The 19,093-nt window shown below is 37.1% G+C and overlaps 1 protein-coding gene across 1 annotated transcript in view; it reads left to right on the forward strand.

The window, feature by feature from the left end:
- The window catches only part of PXDNL (peroxidasin like), a 510,805-nt gene that overhangs the window by 416,699 nt on the left and 75,013 nt on the right, over window positions 1-19,093 (forward strand). Inside the window, 2 exon segments of the mRNA XM_020992584.2 lie at window positions 6,940-7,048; window positions 12,198-12,355. Coding sequence (XP_020848243.1) covers window positions 6,940-7,048; window positions 12,198-12,355 — 267 coding nt within the window.

Here is a 19,093-nt window from a genome sequence, read left to right on the forward strand (position 1 = left end):
GGCAGGAATCTCTTGCTTTGCCCATGCTTGGATCTGGGTCACAGTTCTGGGTGGTGGTTTTGGGGTGAGGAGGAGTGCTGACTTGGTGGAGCTTGTGACAGCAGTAAAGAAGTAACCCTCCTCACAGTTCCAAGGCAGAAAAGAGTGCTCATGGTCACTCATAGACCAGAGCACACAGGCCAGGAAAGGAGTAAACACCTCGCCCCTTATCATACCACCTTTGAAGAACTGAAAATCCCTAGAAGTATCTCTGAAAATAGCTGCACAAAACCCCTGAAGCTTGGTACAGTACATTCTTCACACTGGAAGCAATTTAAAACTCAAGTAATTGGCTGGGAACATGAATAAATTGCACACAAAAAAAAGTCAGGCCATAGAATCTTTCTTTGGTAACAAAGAAGATCAAAACGTACAACCAGAAGGAGACAACAAAGTCAAAGCTCCTACATCCAAAGCCTCCAAGAAAAATATGAATCAGTCCCAGGCCATGGAAGAGCTCAAAATGATTTTGAGAAGCAAGTAAAAGAAGTAGAGAGAAAACTGGGAAGAGAAATGAGAGTGATGCAAGAAAATCATGAAAAACAAGTCAACAGCTTGCTAAAGGAGCTCCCCAAAATACTGAAGAAAATAACACCTTAAAAATAGCCTAGGGCAGCTAAGTGGCACAGTGGATAGAGCACCAGCCCTGAAGTCAAGAGGACCTGAGTTCAAATACAGCTTCAGACCAAACACTTGACACTTACTAGTTGTGTGATGCTGGGCAAGTCACTTAAACCCAATTGCCTAACCAAAAAAAAAATAGCCTAACCCAAATGTCTAAAGAGGTCCAAAGAACCAATGAGGAGAAGAATGTGTGAAAAAGCCAAATTGGCCAAATGGAAAAGGAAGTCCAAAAGCTCACTGAAGAGAGTACTTCCTTAAAAATTGGAATGGAACAAATGGAAGCTAATGATTTTATGAAGAAATGTGAAAAATTTCATTGGAAAAACAATTGACCTGGAAAATAGATCTAGGAGAGATAATTTAAAAATTATTGGACTATCTGAAAACCATGATCAAAAAAAAAGAGCCTAGACATCATCTTTCAAGAAATTATCAAGGAAAACTGCTCTGATATTCTAGAACCAAGGGGTAAAACAGACATTGAAAGAATACACTGATCACCTCCTGAAAGAGATCCTTAAAGGAAAACTCCTAGGAATATTGTAGCTAAATTCCAGAGTTCCCATGTCAAGGAGAAAATATTACAAGCAACCAGAAAGAAACAATTCAAGTACTGTGGAAACACAATCATGATAACACAAGATTTAGCAACTTCTACATTAAGGGGCTTGGAATATAATATTCCAGAGGTCAACAGGAGATAGAATTACAACCAAGAATCACCTACCCAGCAAAACTGAGTATAATCCTTCAGGGGAAAAATGGGCATTTGGTGAAATAGAGAACTTTCAAGCATTTTTGATGAAAAGAAACCAGAGCTGAATAGAAAATTCAACTTTCAAATACAAGACTCAAGAGAAGCATGAAGAAGTAAACAAGAAAGAGAAATCATAAGGGACTTATTAAGGTTGAACTGCTTACATTCCTACATGGAAAGATGATATTTGTAACTCATGAAATCTTTGTCTGTATTAGGGTAGTTGGAGAGAAAAAAATTATATATTATATATATATATATATATATATAGATATATAGATAGATAGATAGATAGATAGATAGATAGGTAGATAGATAGATAAATAGATAGATAGATAGAGGGCACAGGGTGAGTTGAAGATGAAGGGGTAATATCTGGAGAATAAAATTAAGGAGTGAGAGATTATACTGGGAGAAGGAGAAAGTGAGAGGTAGAATGGGGTAAATTATCTCACATAAAACTGACAAGAAAAGGCTTTTACAGTGGAGGGAAGGGGGGGGAAGGTGAGAGGGAATGAGTGAATACCATTCTCATTGGTTTTGGCTTATGGAGGGAATAACATACACATTCAATTGGGTATGGAAATCTATCTTACCCTATAGGAAAATAGGGGGAAAGGGATAGGAGAGCGGGAGATGATAAAGGGGACGGCAGATTGGAGGAGGGGGTAATCAGAAGTAAACACTTCTGAGGAGGGACAGGGTCAAAAGAGAGAATAGAATAAACAGGGGGCAGGATAGGATGAAGGGAAATATAATTAATTTTTCACAGCATGGCTACTATGGATGTGTTTTGCATAACTACACGTTTAACCTGTATTGAGTTGCTTGCCTTTTCAATGAGGGTGGGTGGGGAGTAGGAAGAGAGAAAAATTGGAACCCAATGTTTTAAAAACAAATGTTAAAAATTGTTTTCATATGCAACTGGGGAATACTATATACAGGCAATGGGGTATAGAAATCTATCCTGCCCTATAGGAAATTAGAAGGGGAAAGGGATAAGAGAAGGGGGGGAGATAGAAGGGAGGACAGATTAAGGGAAGGGGTATTCAGAATACACACTGTCTTGGGGTCCGGGGAGGGACGAGATGTGGAGAAAATTTGGAACTCAAAATCTTGTGGAAGTGAATGTTGAAAACTTAAAATAAATAAATTAATAAAAAATTTTAAAATAACAGGAAAAAAAGAACAATTCCCAGTTATTGTTAGTAATACTTAGCAACAAAGGCAAAAATTTAGGTGAAGTTATCTATCCCAGCCAAGTAACTTGAGTTGTACAAAGTATGATTTCACTACCTTTTGGTCTTTCCAACTGAACCATCCAATTCAATTAGATGTATGGGATTTCATTATTTTAATCATTTTGAAGGTCAATCAGAACTTAGAATATATCAGTCCTAGAAATTGTGATCAGCTCACCCCAGTATCAACACAGCTAGGTGACGCAGTGGAAAGAGCACCAGCCTTGGAGCCCTGGTCTGGAGGACAAGAGTTCAAATTTGGCCTCAACCTTGACACTTACTAGCTGTGTGATCCTGGGCAAGTCACTTAATCTTGATTGCCTCAGGGAGGAGAAAAAACTTACCAAGTATCCAGTTGACAAAGTCAAACCAGCCACAGATTTTCATCTTATTTCTCTACAAAACTCCTAGACATTGTTCTTTACGAGCCACCTTATATTTTTTCCTGATTTTTTTTTGTGTGTGTGAGACAGTGGGGTGAAGTGACTTGCGCAGGGTCACACAGCTAGTAGGTGTCAAGTGTCTGAGACCAGATTTGAACTCAGCTGTTCCTGAATGCAGGGACAGTGCTCTATCCACTGCGCCACCTAGCTGCCCCTTCCTTATTCTATTTTAATTGCTCTTTTTATAAGATAAAGTAATTAAGTTTAAATATATAAATTTGAACATATAAACATATAGATTAAAATATATGTGTTTCATCCAGGGGTCTCACATTTTTGGGTTCTCTTACTTAGTAACTGGGTGAGCATGTTGAAGTTAGTTTGTCACTTTGAGCCTCAATTTCTTCATCTGTATAATGGAGATATGAAGGATTCTACTCTCTGAGGTGTTGTGAGAATAAAACCAGAGAGAGAGAGAATATAGATTGTCAAAACTGTAAAAGCTATACAAAAGTAAATCATGGTTGTTGCAGCTGACTTCATTGTTTGGAAATAATCTTTTTTATCCCCTTTTCCTTCTGTTACTTTACATGGTCATTGTGGTTAGATTTTTTCCCCATAACCTTCATCTTCAGAGGATGGATAAGTTTCACTCTTCACTGGTAGAAAGAGTACCTATATTGATGAGGTCATAGATCCACTGAAGAGTCTCCAGAGAACTGAACTGGAATTGTAGATTTATTTTTTGCCTAAATAGCCAGTCTGTCAATAAACATTTATTAAGTGTCTTAGTATGTGCCAGGCACTGAGGTGAATATGGGGTATAAAAAGATAGTTAAAAGACAACCCCTGTTCTCAAGGAGCTCGCAATCTAGTGGGGTAAGACAACCTGTCAAAAACAAAACTGAAAAGGTGGAGAGGTAATGTGGAGTCAGGGCATGATGAAATTCACAGGAGTGCAGGATGAGGGATGAAGAGGTGGCTGTATACCCTCCACTTTCTCCAAACAGAGGGCGGTGGGGCCCTAGGGGAAGGAAGTACTGAGGAGGCTTTCAATTTATAATTGACACTCAATTAATCAACACAGAAATGAAGTACATATACTTTGCAGGGTACTATGCTTGACCTTATGGGAGATGTCAAATATAGAAAAGACATGGTGCCTGCACTCAAATATCTTGTCAGTTTCTGACTACCTCATTCTTTTTTTTTCTTTTTTTTTTAAGGCAATTGGGGTTAAGTGACTTGCCCAGGGTCACACAGCTAGTAAGTGTCAATTGGGGTTAAGTGACTAGCCCAAGGTCACACAACTAGTACGAATCAAGTGTTTGGTCTGAGGCCCGATTTGAACTCAGGTCCTCCTGACTTCAGGGCCAGTGCTCTATCCACTGCGCCACCTAGCTGCCCCCTCACTACCTCATTCTTTTTGAAAACCAATGTAAATAGAAAAAAAAAAATGAGGTTTTGTTTTAAAACCAAAATCTGATTTGAGGGCTCAAGTCCTCAATAAATCTGTGTTGCAACAATACATTTTGTCACATCAATAAATTTCTGTAGAAATTAGTCTTTATTTCACTATAATCTTTAACAACTTTCCTGATACCATATGTAAATGATGACATAAGAGAAAAGAATTTGATGTTTCTGACTCTTTGATACACTGATGGATATATGAATGGATATATAGATTTCACCATATAACTGCACCCTTCAGTGATATGAACCACCATCCCTCTGCACTTTATCCCTTGAATAATTCTTATCCATGTTTTCACATAGATCCTCCATAGATGCTCTGCTTAAGGTGCTAGAAAACTGCCTCTTGGAAGTAATAAATCTTTCTTACTATCAGATGTCTCACTCTCAGTACACTGCTAACTCACGTGCTTTTCCTTTGTCCTTATTTTCAAGTTTCATCCTTGATTAGATTCTTTTTTCTATCTCTTACTTGTAGGTCATCTTTGGTAGCTGGCAGTCAAGAAGCATTTATTAAGTACTTGCTGGGTACTAGGCACTGTGCTAAGAGCTGGCTGCACAAGTACAAATAAAAGAAGGAGTCCCTGGCTTCAAGGAACTGACAGTGTATAGCATGATACAGTGTTCTTGGGCCCATCATTGGATGAGAGATTTAGAGTTGTTAGAGAGCTTAGAGGTCATCTACTCCAAGAATCAACACACTATGGCCCAAGCACCAAATCCCCATACCCTGGAGCTAAGAATATTTTTTTTGCATTTTAAAATGAAGTTTTATTGTATATTTCTTAAACATTTTAAAATAAAATTTTATTTTATATAAAAATGTAAAAAACATTCTTACCTCATTGTTTGCTTATTCCTGATCTAGTCCAAATCCTTTATTTCCCAGATGGGGAAACTGAGGCCTGGAGAGATTAAAGTTGTTTGCCTAAGATCATAAAGGCAATATGTAACAAGGCCAAAATTTGAATCCAGGCCCTCAGATTTTATTTTATTTTATTTCTGGGTAATAAATAATCAATTTATTAATTGGGCTAGCCTGTAATCAATACATCGATGGTTAGTAACTTTTCTTGGTAACCAAAGACCCCAAGAAAGACCCTGAAATTCCTTAAATCCCTTTGGAAAGAGAACTTCCCTGAGAAGTGAAAATCAGCCCTGATTGGTGGACATTTAATGAGGAAGTGGGCTAAAAATCTTCCTCAGCAGTTTCAAGGCATCTGGGCAGAGGAAGCCATTTCTAACGTCCCTCAGATTTTAGATCCAGTGTTCTATCTACAAGTTCATTGATTGTTTTCCCAATGTATTCTTAATGTATTCCCAATATTCTCAATGTATTCCAGGTCCTCCCTTAAACTTGCACTACTACATGGGATGTTTTGATCATGGTCTTCAGAACTATAAACTTTCCTCCCTAACCCTAAACTGGTGGATGGCCTAGGCGCTAATACTATATTCTGAGGGTTGTGTCTGTAGTCTAGGTGTCTCTACAGTTGTGCCAGGAATGAATGGCACAGTCCTCCTCTATTTTTGGAAATTCCTGTTGGGATACAGTATGTAGAATCTTCTTCCCTTGAAATATCTGTTTTTGAGTTATTGTCTAGGCTAGAGTCCCAAAGGTTTCTCCCAAAGGTCACTCCTTGCTCCTTAGGGCATCGGTTTTTACTGGCTACAAAGACCCAGTCTAGTTTCTGGCTTTCAGATTTCTATTACTCATTCTTCAGACCATTCAAAATTTCCAAGGTCAGAGACTCTACTTCCTTTATCTAGAATTGGGGGAGAGGGGAAGGTTAAGGATTAAAGCCTTTCTCTTGGGATCCATAGAGTCTCTGAGGACAAAAGGCCAAAAGGCCTTTCCCCTTAACTTGAAGAGGAGGTCACTCATGCTGAAAGCCTTATTGAATATTGATGGTTCTAGTTACATAGCCGATCAGAAAAGATTCCTCCTAACCTCAGGGTTAGCCATTCGGAACCTACATCTACATTTGCTCTACCATGTCCCAAAGTCACTTCCTTTACATATCAACACTATTCTCCCAGAAGCAAGCTCCTTCACCTCTCCATGTGGATAAGCATCATCTCAAGTGTACTTTACATGAACCAGACCCTAATAGCACAGCAATTCCACATCCTTACACATTTGGGTTCTCTGAACCATTATTATAAAATGAAATAGTACATATGCCTTTACCAGTTTTTGGAGTACTTTAATTCTCTGAATTAAACTGATAGTTTCCATTGGGAGCTTTGTTGGGGAATTTTGCTCTTTCTGTATAATAGAAAATATAAACTGGAGGTTTTATAGTATTTTCATTTTGTTAGAAGTTGTCCCTTCTAAAATATAAAAGATGTTAAGTGCCACTTATATCATGTAATTCCTAACTTTATTTTTTTTTAAATCATGGGATTGTTGTTACAGCAATACAGGGTAGACAAGCTGGTGATAACTTTGTTGAATCATCTATTCTTGATGCCATCCAGAGGGTTGACAGTGCAATTAACTCCACAAGAAGAAATCTATTTTCACAGTAAGGATTTATTTTATTTTGCTTATGAAAATTGTTTTCATTTTAGTTCTGTTTAGCTATTGCAAGCTTCATAAATCACAACCAGGGATACTCTTATGAGATTATCAAAATATGTTTTCTTTAAGCTTGGCAAGCTAGGCCATCGTCTGGGAAAAGCAGTCATTGTCAGTTCAGGTAGTGAAAGAAAAGTTAAATTGCTCCCTGCATTACTGGCCAGTGCTCATTCCCAAAGAACTTTCTATGAATCAGAACCCCTTCTGTAGAGGTAGGAAGAATGTAGATACTTATGCAATAGGCTTTTTAATGTTTGCAGCCATTTCTCTATTATCAGTTATTTTAGGGGTTAGTATGCACAGAACCTAACAGCACTGTTAAACTGATAATACTGAAGAATAAAGGATTATCTCCTTAAGATATTACTTTTCTCCTTCCCATGCCCATTGTACTATTTTCGAATAAATAAGGGCATTTTACGGTCATCTTTTGTGAATAAAGGGGAAAAAACCCTAACAAAAATAATTCTGGATCAAGATGATTAGTATTATAGAATAGATTCTGACTGCTTTGTCTCAAAGCTATATTCTTTGCCAACCAAACATTTTATTTAAAAATTTTTGATTATGGGGAGCAGGTAGGTGGTGCAGTAGATAGAGCTCCAGCCTTGGAGTCAGGAGAACCTGAGTTCGAATTGGGTCTCAGAAACATGATACTTGCTAGCAGTGTGACTCTGGGCAAGTCACTTAATCCTGATTGCCTCACCAAAGAGCAAAAATATATGTATATTTTTTATTATGAAACAGGATAACGATAATAAATTCATAAGAATAGTTACATATTTCAGTTTGAGCCAATAATGCTGATTTAATGGTCACTTTCTTTTTTAATTAATTTATTTTGATTTATCAACAATCACTTTCATAAGCTTTTGAGTTTTAAATTTTTCTCCCCCTCCCTCCCCGCCTCTCTCTCAAGACGGCATGCAGTCTGATATAGGTTATACATATATATTCCTATTAAACATATTTTCACATTAGCGATGTTGTAAGTAAGAATTAGAACCAATAGGAGGAACCACCAGAAAGAAGGAACAAAACACAATGGAAGAAAAAAATAGCAAATAGTATGCTTCGATCTACATTCAAACTCCATAGTTTTTTCTTTGTTTGTGGATAACATTTTCCATCATGAGCCCTTTGGAGATGTCATAGATCCTTGCTTAGATCTTACAGCCTAAGTGGCATAGTAAATGGAGTGTCAGGCCTAGAGTCAGGAATGGCATGAGCTCAAAATATTGAACATCTTAGATCCTTGAGAAGGACTATCAATATTAGTCATCACACAATGTGGCTGTAACTGTGTACCACGTTCTCCTGGTTCTGCTTACTTCATTCAGCATCAGTCCATACAAGTCTTGTCAGGTTTTTCTGAAGTCTGCCTGCTCATTGTTTCTTATAGCACAATAGTATTCCATTACATTCATATACCACAACTTGTTCAGCCATTCCCCAGTTGATGGGCATCCTTTCAATTTCCAGTTCTTTGCCACCACAAAACATACAGCCCTAGAAGTGCTATTGCTGGGTCAAAGGGTATGCGCATTTTTATAGCCCTTTGGGCATAGTTCCAAATTGCTCTCCAAAATGGTTGGATCATTTTACAACTCTACCAACAATGCATTAGTGTTCCAATTTTCCCATATCTTCTCCAACATGCATCATTTTCCTGTTTTGTCATGGAAGCCAATCTGACAGGTGTGATGTGGTACCTCAGAGTTGTTTTGATTTGCATATCTCTAATCAATGGTGATTTAAAGCATTTTTTCATATGACTATAGATGGCTTTAATTTCTTCATCTGAGAACTGCCTGTTCACATGCTTTGACTAATGGTCACTTTCTAACAAGGATCTACATATCCTTTTTTAATATAACCTATAAGGTACAGAGTATTTTTTGCATAAAAAAACAGAGTGAAGAAAAAGAAAGTAGCTGCTCTCAGTCTCTATGGTGAATTTAGTGATGACATCTGGCCTCAAAAAAAGAATGTATGTTTTGTTTGAAATCAGCTTCAACATTTCTATTTGGAAATGTCAAAATTTTGTGTCTTGTGTTAATTTCCAAATCCACTTTCTTTTGAAATAGATCAAGTGTCCTCTGATCACCTAAGCTTTAAATGTCACCCTCCATGGAACTTAGCATTTTTTTTGGTGACTTTTCCTATACTTATCTCATTCAGTTTTGTGTCACTGTCTTATAATGTGTGTGTGTGTGTGTGTGCGTGTGTGTGTGTGCGCACACGTGCACATGCGTGTGCGTGTGCCTTTGCACCTTATCTCCACAGTTATATTATGGGCTCCTTGAAGGTATGTCCTTACCATTTTGCACAATGCTTTGAACAAAAGAAAATCACAAAGTTTCAAAGTTGGAAGGCTCCTCAGAGGTGACCTAAACCAATCCATGTTTCATAAAGAATAAATCTTTGTTATTGCTTAATAGTTTCAATTGTGTCTGAATCTTTTGTGACCACGTTTGGGGTTTTCTTGGCAGAGATACTGGAGTGGCTTGCCATTTCTTCTCCAGCTCATTTTACAGATGGGAAAACTGAAGCAAACAGGGTTAAGTGACTTGCCCCAGGTCATATAGCTACTAAGTGTCTTAAGGCTAGATTTGAACTCATGAAGATGATCTTCCTGACTCCAGGTCTCACACTGTATTCGCTATGCCACCTAGCTGCCCTGAGAGTATATCTAAAGTAGCAATGAAACTTCTTCATTCAGATAACTGTGAGAAAACTTCAAGTTAAGTTTTAATTAATGGATTTTTGAGGAAATTATCAAATCGAGTTTGCTAGGGTTCTGTCTTTGATCCTGTACTAGTCAGCATTTTTACTGATAATTTATATAGAATAATATATAACATGCTTCTGAAATGTGAAGATGAAATAAAGTTGGATGAGATAAATATACCAATTAAAAGAATCAGGATCTAAATGAATCTTGATAGGCCAGAATGGTGGATCAAGTGGAAGGATGTTAATAAGGTGGAGAGCATTGGAAGGAGTACAAACAAGATGGTGAGGGGCCTCAGAATCATACTACATGAGAACCATTTAAAGGAGCTGGAAATATTGAATGTAGAGGAAAAAAGTCTTAGGGAGAATGAGCCAAAATAATTATTCACCAATATTTGAAGGGGCATCATGTAGAAACATGATCACATTTGTTCTATTTGCTCTTAGATGAAAGAATCAGGGGCTTTGGTTGAAAATTGCAAGTAGTTTTAGGACAGGTGTAAGGGAAAACTCAATAACAGCTAAAGTTATCCCAAACTGGGATGGTCAGGCTTGGAAATGTTACCTAGTCCTATCTTCCTAGAATTGTTTAGTAAGGACTGGATGATAACATAGTGAGGACATTGTAGAGAGCATTGATTAGGATCATCTCCACGGCTATTCCAATTCCAAGACTCCAGTGTTTTGTTGACGAACGCATTGCCTTCTGAACATGTTCTCTTTGCTCTATAAACAGATATAAGTGCAGAAAAGTTTTACCTTACATCAAGCTGAAATACACCCTTCTGAAACTTCCTTCCTATGACTCCTACCTCTACCCTCTAGATCTAACTTTCCTCATCTTGGAGTTCTCTATTCTAATTAAATCACAGGTCCAGTCCTTCATTATACCTTTCCTTCTATTAATTCAGCATAATTGCATTTACTTGCCTAAGTGTTTTAATGAGATATATGCATTTATGCTTGTATACATAGACATATATCTCCATAGTACTCCTTGAAATGGGCTCTAGTTTGTCAATATCATTTGATCCATTATTCTGGACTGTCAAGATTTGTTTGGATCCCAGTTCTTTTCATCAGAATCTTTATCCTATCCATGTGTCATCTTCATGACAAAATATTTCATGAGAATGCCACATATTCCTTTATCTAGGATATCAAAAGCCCCCACTTACTTTTCCAGTCTTTTTACATGTTACTCCCTAATACATACTCTTTGACTCAGTGACACTGACCTATTGGCTGTTCCACAAACAAGATACTCTATCTTTCAGCTTTAGGAATTCTCTCTGATTGTCCCCATGCCTGGAACACTTTTTTCTCTGTTCCAGCGGCTGAACTTTCTAGCTTCCTTGAAGTCTCAACCAAAGTCCCACCTTCTATAGGAAGCCTTTCCCAATTTCTTAATTCCAGTGGTTTCCCTGTGTTAATTACTTCTTATTTATCTTGTATATAGTTTACTTTGTATATATTTATTTGCATATTGTCTCCCTCATTGGATTGTAGGTTCCTTGAGAGCAAAAACTGTCTTTTGCTTCTTTTTGTATCCCTAGCACATGACATAGTGGCTGACACATAGTAAGTGCTTAATAAATATTTATTGATTGATTGAATAATACAGGACTAAGGACAGGTCTCTAGTATACTCCATATATGGATAGTGATTTGGAGATATATATATATATAGATATATATATATTCCATGTACATTTATCTGTGTGTACACATGCATATGCATATGTATACAAATATATGGACACACATGTACATACATATATATTATTTACATGAACTCATTAAACCACCTAGTCAAGGGTGAATGAGCTGAATTGGATTTCAATGATTGCAATGGATTTCAATTTTTTCTAAAAACAAATGTTTCTTACCGAATAGAAAATTTCCAGAACTTTTCATTTTCAGTAACTTCCAATAGATATTTATGTATATATTCAATAGATAATTCATATATAATAACAATAACAGGTATTCAATAGATATTCAATGACTATTTTAAATGAGTCTTTCAAGATTATCTTTCTGAAGGTACATTCAATGCTCCCTTATTAATCGTATAGTATTAACTAAGAGGAAGAAATATGGATTGTCTCTATTAGAAACAATATCCATTACTTTATATTTTGCACAATGCATTGGATTTCTTAGGAGACTATTTACTAGATCATTATAAATATTTCCTCAAACCAATGCATTGACTCTAAAATGTAAAAGGAAGCATGTTCATTAAGTAGACTCATTGCTTGATGGATATTGATATGTTTTTATTTAGATCTCTGAAGCATCATTCAGAGTGTTTCTGCAATTTACTTCATAAATAGCAATGCTTTTGTCATCTGCAGAAGACCTCGAACTCCTAGTGACCTGCTGGCTCAGTTCCGTTATCCACGGGACCCCTTCACCGTTGAGACTGCAAGAGCAGGGGAGATTTTTGAGCAGACACTTCAGCTGATCCAGGAGAATGTGAAGCAAGGGCTCACTGTTGATTTAGAGGACCAAGGTTAGGATCGATAAGTGTTCACTTTGAAATGTGTTACAGGGTGTTGTCCTAAACTAAAATGTCAATGAATTTTGCCACTTTAAAACACCAGCATGTTTTAGAAACTTTTTTTAAACCAACCACTGAAGTGCAGGTGTTTATAGAGGTTAAGAGAGATGAAATGATAGCGTATTTAATCAAAGGAAGGTGGTTTTTGCTGTTGCTAATATTAGCTAGGTCCTGGCCATGTGCTATATACATCTATAAGAGGTTGCTACCTTCCTAATAAGAAGTACTTTATTCTCAAGTTGTTATTTCCCTCATTCACTATTGTAATAATACAAATTGCTTACTGAGTCTTCAGGCATCTCTGTCACCAAGACATGTACATTCCCTGTTTCTTTTCTTAATGGTTTTTCACAGCAATTATTTTTATAAAACATCAGAAGTGTACTTAGTAAATGCCGTGTGAAGATGTCAGGCATTTTACCTTTTTTCTTTGAAAGAAAATAACATGTTTGTGAAGGTAACCTCTTGGTATTGTCAATAACACACTGCTTTTGATATTCCTGTAACAGTAACTACCATGACCCCTTTCCACCACCTTGAGTTACTTCCTTTGGGGAAATAAACTGAGAGGAAGACCACAACATTTGTTTCATGTGTTCCAGTGTGGGTACTTAAACCAAAGCCAAAACAAAAGAAAAGAAAACAAAACAATCCAGCATCTCCCCAGCAGTAAAAGTGACTCCTCTGTTTTTGAATGGCTATTTCCCTAAAATTTATTAAGTTAAAGTTCCTTTTTTTAAGGAATGGTGGTTATGATATTCTCCATTTAAGACCTCTTTAAGACCTTATCAGGATATGGCCCTGAATTCTTGAAGGCTATTCCCGCAGAGTGCATCCAGTTGGAAAAACTTTAAGTACAAGCAGGCCTGGTGATAGATACTGTGTAGGTTGTCCTAAGTTTGACAAAGCTCCTCACCATAAAGTCAGCCAATAAGTGATGAATATAGCAAGTCACGAAACAATCTACAAAATATGGAGGGATTTTAGTATGGATTGATGCAAGGAATACCCATCTTTATTGAATTGTGAACTTTTTAAAGACTTGAAGAAGCTTGGTTGCAGATAAAATAAGAATCACGTGATTTAGAAATAGAATTGATTGTGGCAATTTGGGAGCTCTGTGGGGAGGAGTGTACATAATGGCATCAGGGTGGATGGCAAGGTATCCCAGAATGTCTGGGATGGATGCATGGATGTGAAGCCTGGTATGGCATAATTTTAAAATATGAGACAATCATCATGGAAAGTAATTTAAATGTTTGAACATTGAATTCTGCATTATGACTGGCTTGAAATAAATTAAATATAAAAATCCCTGACTTCAAGTGCTATATAATTGTCAATCCCAGTGGGTATAGAAATCCTTGAGACAGTTTTAGAAGGGCACATGAACAAAGGGACAGAGTAATTGGGGTTTTGACATATTTTATGAATATAATTAATAAGCATAATAATTATGTGAGGTTTCAACTTATCCCTTGTCTTCATACTCCTTTTCTCCTTGTGGGAACAAACATGTCTTTGGTTTTCCTAAGTTGATCCTTAATCTTGAGTCTGTATCTGAGTCCTGATGATAATTATCAATCTCTTCATAAAAGGAGCCAGAGAAATTGAAGACTGAAAGGTGTCATGATCAACCTTTCTGTCTTGTCCTGTCCAGATTTCTTGATATCACATAGGCACTCCCTAGATTCCAATCACTCTGTACCTTGGTACATAGCCTTCTTGAGCTGCTGTGACAAACAACAATAACAACAATAATAATTAATAGTTATTCTCTGGTGGCCTATCTTATTGGATGAACTTCTCTGAATTTAGCTAAGGTGGCCCTTGGATGACTGTCTTACAGTATTATAGAAACTCAAAGTCTCTCCATCTTGACGAGACCTGCCAGAGGCTGTCTTTTGCTGTGTCTTTCAAAAACAGGGCCATCTCAATATCATGATGATACTTTAGAGTAGTACTTGTGTGAATATCTTGCCAGAAATCTTTATTTTAACCTGTACCGATTTTCATCCAATCAAGTAATCACTATCTTTTATTAAGCCACTGTTATATGCCAAGCATTGTGCTAAGCACTAGGGATACAAAGAAATGCAGCAACACAGCTCCTGCTACCAAGGAGCTCACAATCTAATAACGTGCAAACAGCAGGGAGGTGGCACAATCGGTAAGAGATCTGGCCTTGGACTCTGAGTTCAAACTCCACTTCAGACACTAGCTGTGTGACACTGGATAAGTCACATAACCTTTCTCAGCCTCAGTTTCCTCATCTGTAAGATGGCGATAATAATGGCATCTACCTCAAAGGTTTGTTGTAAGGCTAAAATGAGGAAATGTATAGCATTTTTCACACCTTAAAGCATTATTTAAATGCTGCCTATTATCATTATTGTTACCATCTTTAATCTTTGTGAAAACAAGATATATCACAGTAAAAATTGAAGGTAGTCTCAAAAGGAAGGCATAAAGATTAAGGAAGACTGAGAGTGGCTTCTTACTTTTTAAAAAATAGCTAACCCTATTTCTAGTAGTTCCTAAGCTTGCTTATTATTCAGTTATCTGTTCTTTCCCTGATTATGATATCCCAACAGCTCTAGAAAGGAGAAGCCTTATAGTTTTGAATCCTAACCATAAGCAACTTGTTTACTTTTAGCACTCGCTCCATTCCTCCCCCAAATATGGCATTTATTGTCTTTGGAGTACTACATTCAAAGTGCATATTTCAATCTTTGCAAATGTTCACTGATTCAGAAACAAAGTAAAATAGTTTCAGCTCCAGTCTCCAGGAGTGATCATGTAATAGAAACAACCTGAATCACAATGAAGACTCTCTTTACTCCAATATGAGAGAAGATGCGGTTATTAATCAATTACAGTGTAACACATGAAGCTTATTAGATTATCTTGCAACAGTAAAATACTCAAATAGCATTTAATTTTTTCTGATTTATTTGTTGCATGTGTAATTCATTATCATGTGTCTCTATGGTAGGTCCTTAAGTTCTTTGGAGAGGAACAAAACATTTTGGAGTGTTTTGTGCTTATTTTTAAGGAATTTGAGAAGCAGATAGATACCAATAGTTATATTCTGTATCAGTAGACTATAAGAACATATAATCTGAATATATTATTTCCATTTCCCATACCATATTAATGTTGTTAATAATGGTGATTCCACTCCCTATCTTTTGGTTAATTTTTTTTGGGGTGTTTTTTGGTGAGGCAATCGGGGTTAAGTGACTTGCCCAGGGTCACACAGCTAGCAAGTGTCAAGTGTCTGAGGCTGGATTTGAACTCAGGTCCTCCTAACTCCAAGGCCGGAGCTTTATCTACTGCGCCATCTAGCTGCCCCACTCCCTATCTTTTGGGAAACTTTTGTACTATATTATACTGTCAAAGGCACCACCATCCTGACCATCCCTCAGATCTGCATCTACCACGTGATTGTTAATTCTTCACTCTTGCTTACCCACATCTCGAATCCATTGCCAAATCCTATTGTTTCTTTCTTTATAACATCTCTGATATATACTCCCTTCTCTTTACTCATGTAGCCACCATTCTAACTGAGTCTTTTGCCTCTTCTCTGGCCTATTGAAATAGCTTCCTAGCTCATGGCACTCCCTCAAGTCTTTCTCCAATGTAATCCTTCTTCCACTCATATGTCCCAGTCCTTCATTCAACTGCCAAAGTGATTTTCTCAAAGTACAGGTTGGATCATGTCACCCTCCTACTCAACAAAATGCAGTTGGTCCATATCCCCTCTAGGATCAAATAAAAAACCCTCTGTTTAACATTCAAAGTCCTGTATAACCCAGTGTCACCACACCACTTCAGTCTTTTTGTACCTTGTACCTTCCTCTACCCCATCCTCTTTGTACCAGGGACATGCTCTTCCTTTATGAAATTAACTTATCCTTACTTCTTGGTTCATATGTTTTAACAGCCAATAGAACGTCAATTCTGTGATCCATGGATCACAGAGTATGTCTATGGCCTCTTTGCTATTCCTCTAACAGATCAAAATCCATGGCCTCTTCGCTGTTCCTCTGATGAGATATTCCATCTTCTGATGGGTTGGCCCCATGCCCGGAGTGCCCTTCCTTCTCATTTTTACCTCTTGGCTTCTCTGGTTTCCTTCAGATTCTAGCTAGAAATCTCACCTCCTACAGGAAGCCTTTTACAATCCATCTTCATTTTAGTGCCTTCACTCTGTTAATTATTTCCTATTTATCCTGTATATAGCTTTTTTGTATATAGTTGTTTGCCATGTTGTTTCCCTCATTAATACGTGAGTTCAAGAGCAGGGGCTGTCATTTGCCTTGCTTTGTATCTCTGGTGCTTAACATAAAGCCTGGCACATAATAGGTGCTTAATGAATGTTTATTGGCTGGCTGACATTTTAGAGAATGCTTTTGCTTTCACCAAAGCATGTCTTTGTGTGGGGCTGTCATGCCTGGAATGTTTTCCTTTGTTTTTTCCCACCTCTTAATTTCTCTAGCTTCCTTCAGATCTCACCTTCTGCCACAGCACTTCCCCATTTACCCCAGCTCCTTTTCCTCTGGGTCCTTCTATCTACTTTGTCTATATTCTGCATGTACTTAGTTATTATTAACATGTCGTCTCCCCAGCTATGTTCCTGTATGTTCCTTAAGGATAGGAACTGTTTTTACCTCCCCAAGGCTTAGCCCAGGGCTTGGTGCATATATAGCCTTGAATGCATGTTGACTAACTAAATATAATGATTTAATTGTTCCTTTTCTTTTGAAACTCATCATATGACTTCCCCAAACCACCCATTTTGCAAAATTCCCAATTTCAGTGGAGTGTATTACTATCTTTCTGGTTTTCCAGGTGCTCAAATGGACAGTCATCCTTAAATCTTTCCCTTTTCCCTCCCCCCATCCCTATATCCCATCAGTTGTCAAATCTCAAAAACTTTCCCTGTACAGCATTGTTGAATCTTTCTGTTCACATACCCAAAGGCATAACTCTGGCTCTCAATCTTCTCTATCCTGAACTATTGTGACAGCCTGCTACTAGGTTTCCCTGTTTCAGGTCTTACCTTTCTCTTAGCAATCCTCCCCAGTATTCCTAAAGGACAGTTCTGAATATGCCCCTTCCATGTTCAAAAATCTTTGGCCACTTCTCATTGTCTCTAGCGAAGAAGTTTTCAAAGGGTGCTCCAGAAACAAGACTGTGACAAAGGGGTTGGCAGGGAGAGGCCACGTCTTTGAAGTCAAAATTATTTTTATAATAATACTAAGAACTTTTCATTTATAATATTGTAAATATCAATTGATGTAATTTTCAGAAACAAAAGCTCTTTGGGGAGTCTTCAATAAATTTTAAGAGTGTAAAGGGAGTCATGAGACCAAGATGTTTGAGAACCATCGCATTAGGGTAAAATGCAAACCGGTCAACTAGGCATTCAAAGTCTTCCACATCCTGGTTCCCACAAATCTTATAAGACATTTCATATTACTGTTCCCTGCCATCCTTACTGCAACTGCTGTTATATCAGACTGACCTAATTGGCATCCTACTTTCCATCTCTGCGCCGTTGCATAGGTTACTCATTATACCCAAAATATATTTCTTTCTCATCTTTGTACGTTAGAAACTTTAGCCTTCTTCAAGGCACAGCTCACATAATATCTCTTAAGCATATACATTTCCTGACATTCCCACTTGTTCCTGCTCTTCCTTCCTGAAATTACCTTATCCTTACTTCTTGGTTCACACATTTTAGCAGCCGATAGAACATCAGCTCTGTGAAAATAGGATCTATTTTGTTTCTATCTTTATATATATATATATATATATATATATATATATATATATATATATATACATACACACACACACACACACACATATATATACACATACATATATATGCAAATGTGTATATATATGTATGTATAACTATGAGCCTTTTGTAGAGTATGGATCAGTAAATATTTGTTGAATTAAATTTGAACCCAAACTTTGTGTTTGCCAATAAGTTGATTTTTTATTTCAAAGGAATATCCTCTATTTTATCCATATCCTTAGCTTTAAGTTTTTGCTTGGTGTTTTATAGCCCCAAATTGTTGTTCAGTTGTTTTTTTTTTAGTCACATCTTACTCTTCATGACTCCATTTGGGATGTTCTGGGCAAAGATATGAGTAGGTTGCCATTTCCTTCTCTAGCTCATTTTATATATGAGGATACCGAGGCAAAAGGGGTAAATGACTTGCTCAGGGTCACACAGCTACTAAATGTTTGAAGCCAGAGTTAAATTTAGGAAGATGATTCCAGACCTGGTACTCTATCCACTGTACTACTCAGCTGCCTCTAGCCCCAGATATTTATCTTCTAATTTTTACTTATTTATGTCATATTCAATAGATCTTCTCTTTGGAATTATGCCCTAGAGCTTCTTGTTATTTTGCCAGTTTCCTTGAAGTTCTTACAATGATGTGTGGCTATACATACATGTACATAAACATGAATGTCTTTTTTTTTCAAATTGTATTTTCATCATTTCTATGGATATCAATAAATTAATCAGTCAAATAAATCAACAAGCATTTCTGAAGTTCTTAGTAAATGTCAGGGACTGCTAGGTGCCAACAATTCAGAAACAAAAAAGAAGACAACCTTTTAAGCTTTAGGGCAGAAGATGCATAGATATGAAAATAT

Source organism: Phascolarctos cinereus, unplaced genomic scaffold (assembly GCF_003287225.1).
Source record: "Phascolarctos cinereus isolate Bilbo 61053 unplaced genomic scaffold, phaCin_HiC Scaffold_4;HRSCAF=312, whole genome shotgun sequence".
In the NCBI taxonomy this organism is placed as follows: domain Eukaryota; kingdom Metazoa; phylum Chordata; class Mammalia; order Diprotodontia; family Phascolarctidae; genus Phascolarctos; species Phascolarctos cinereus.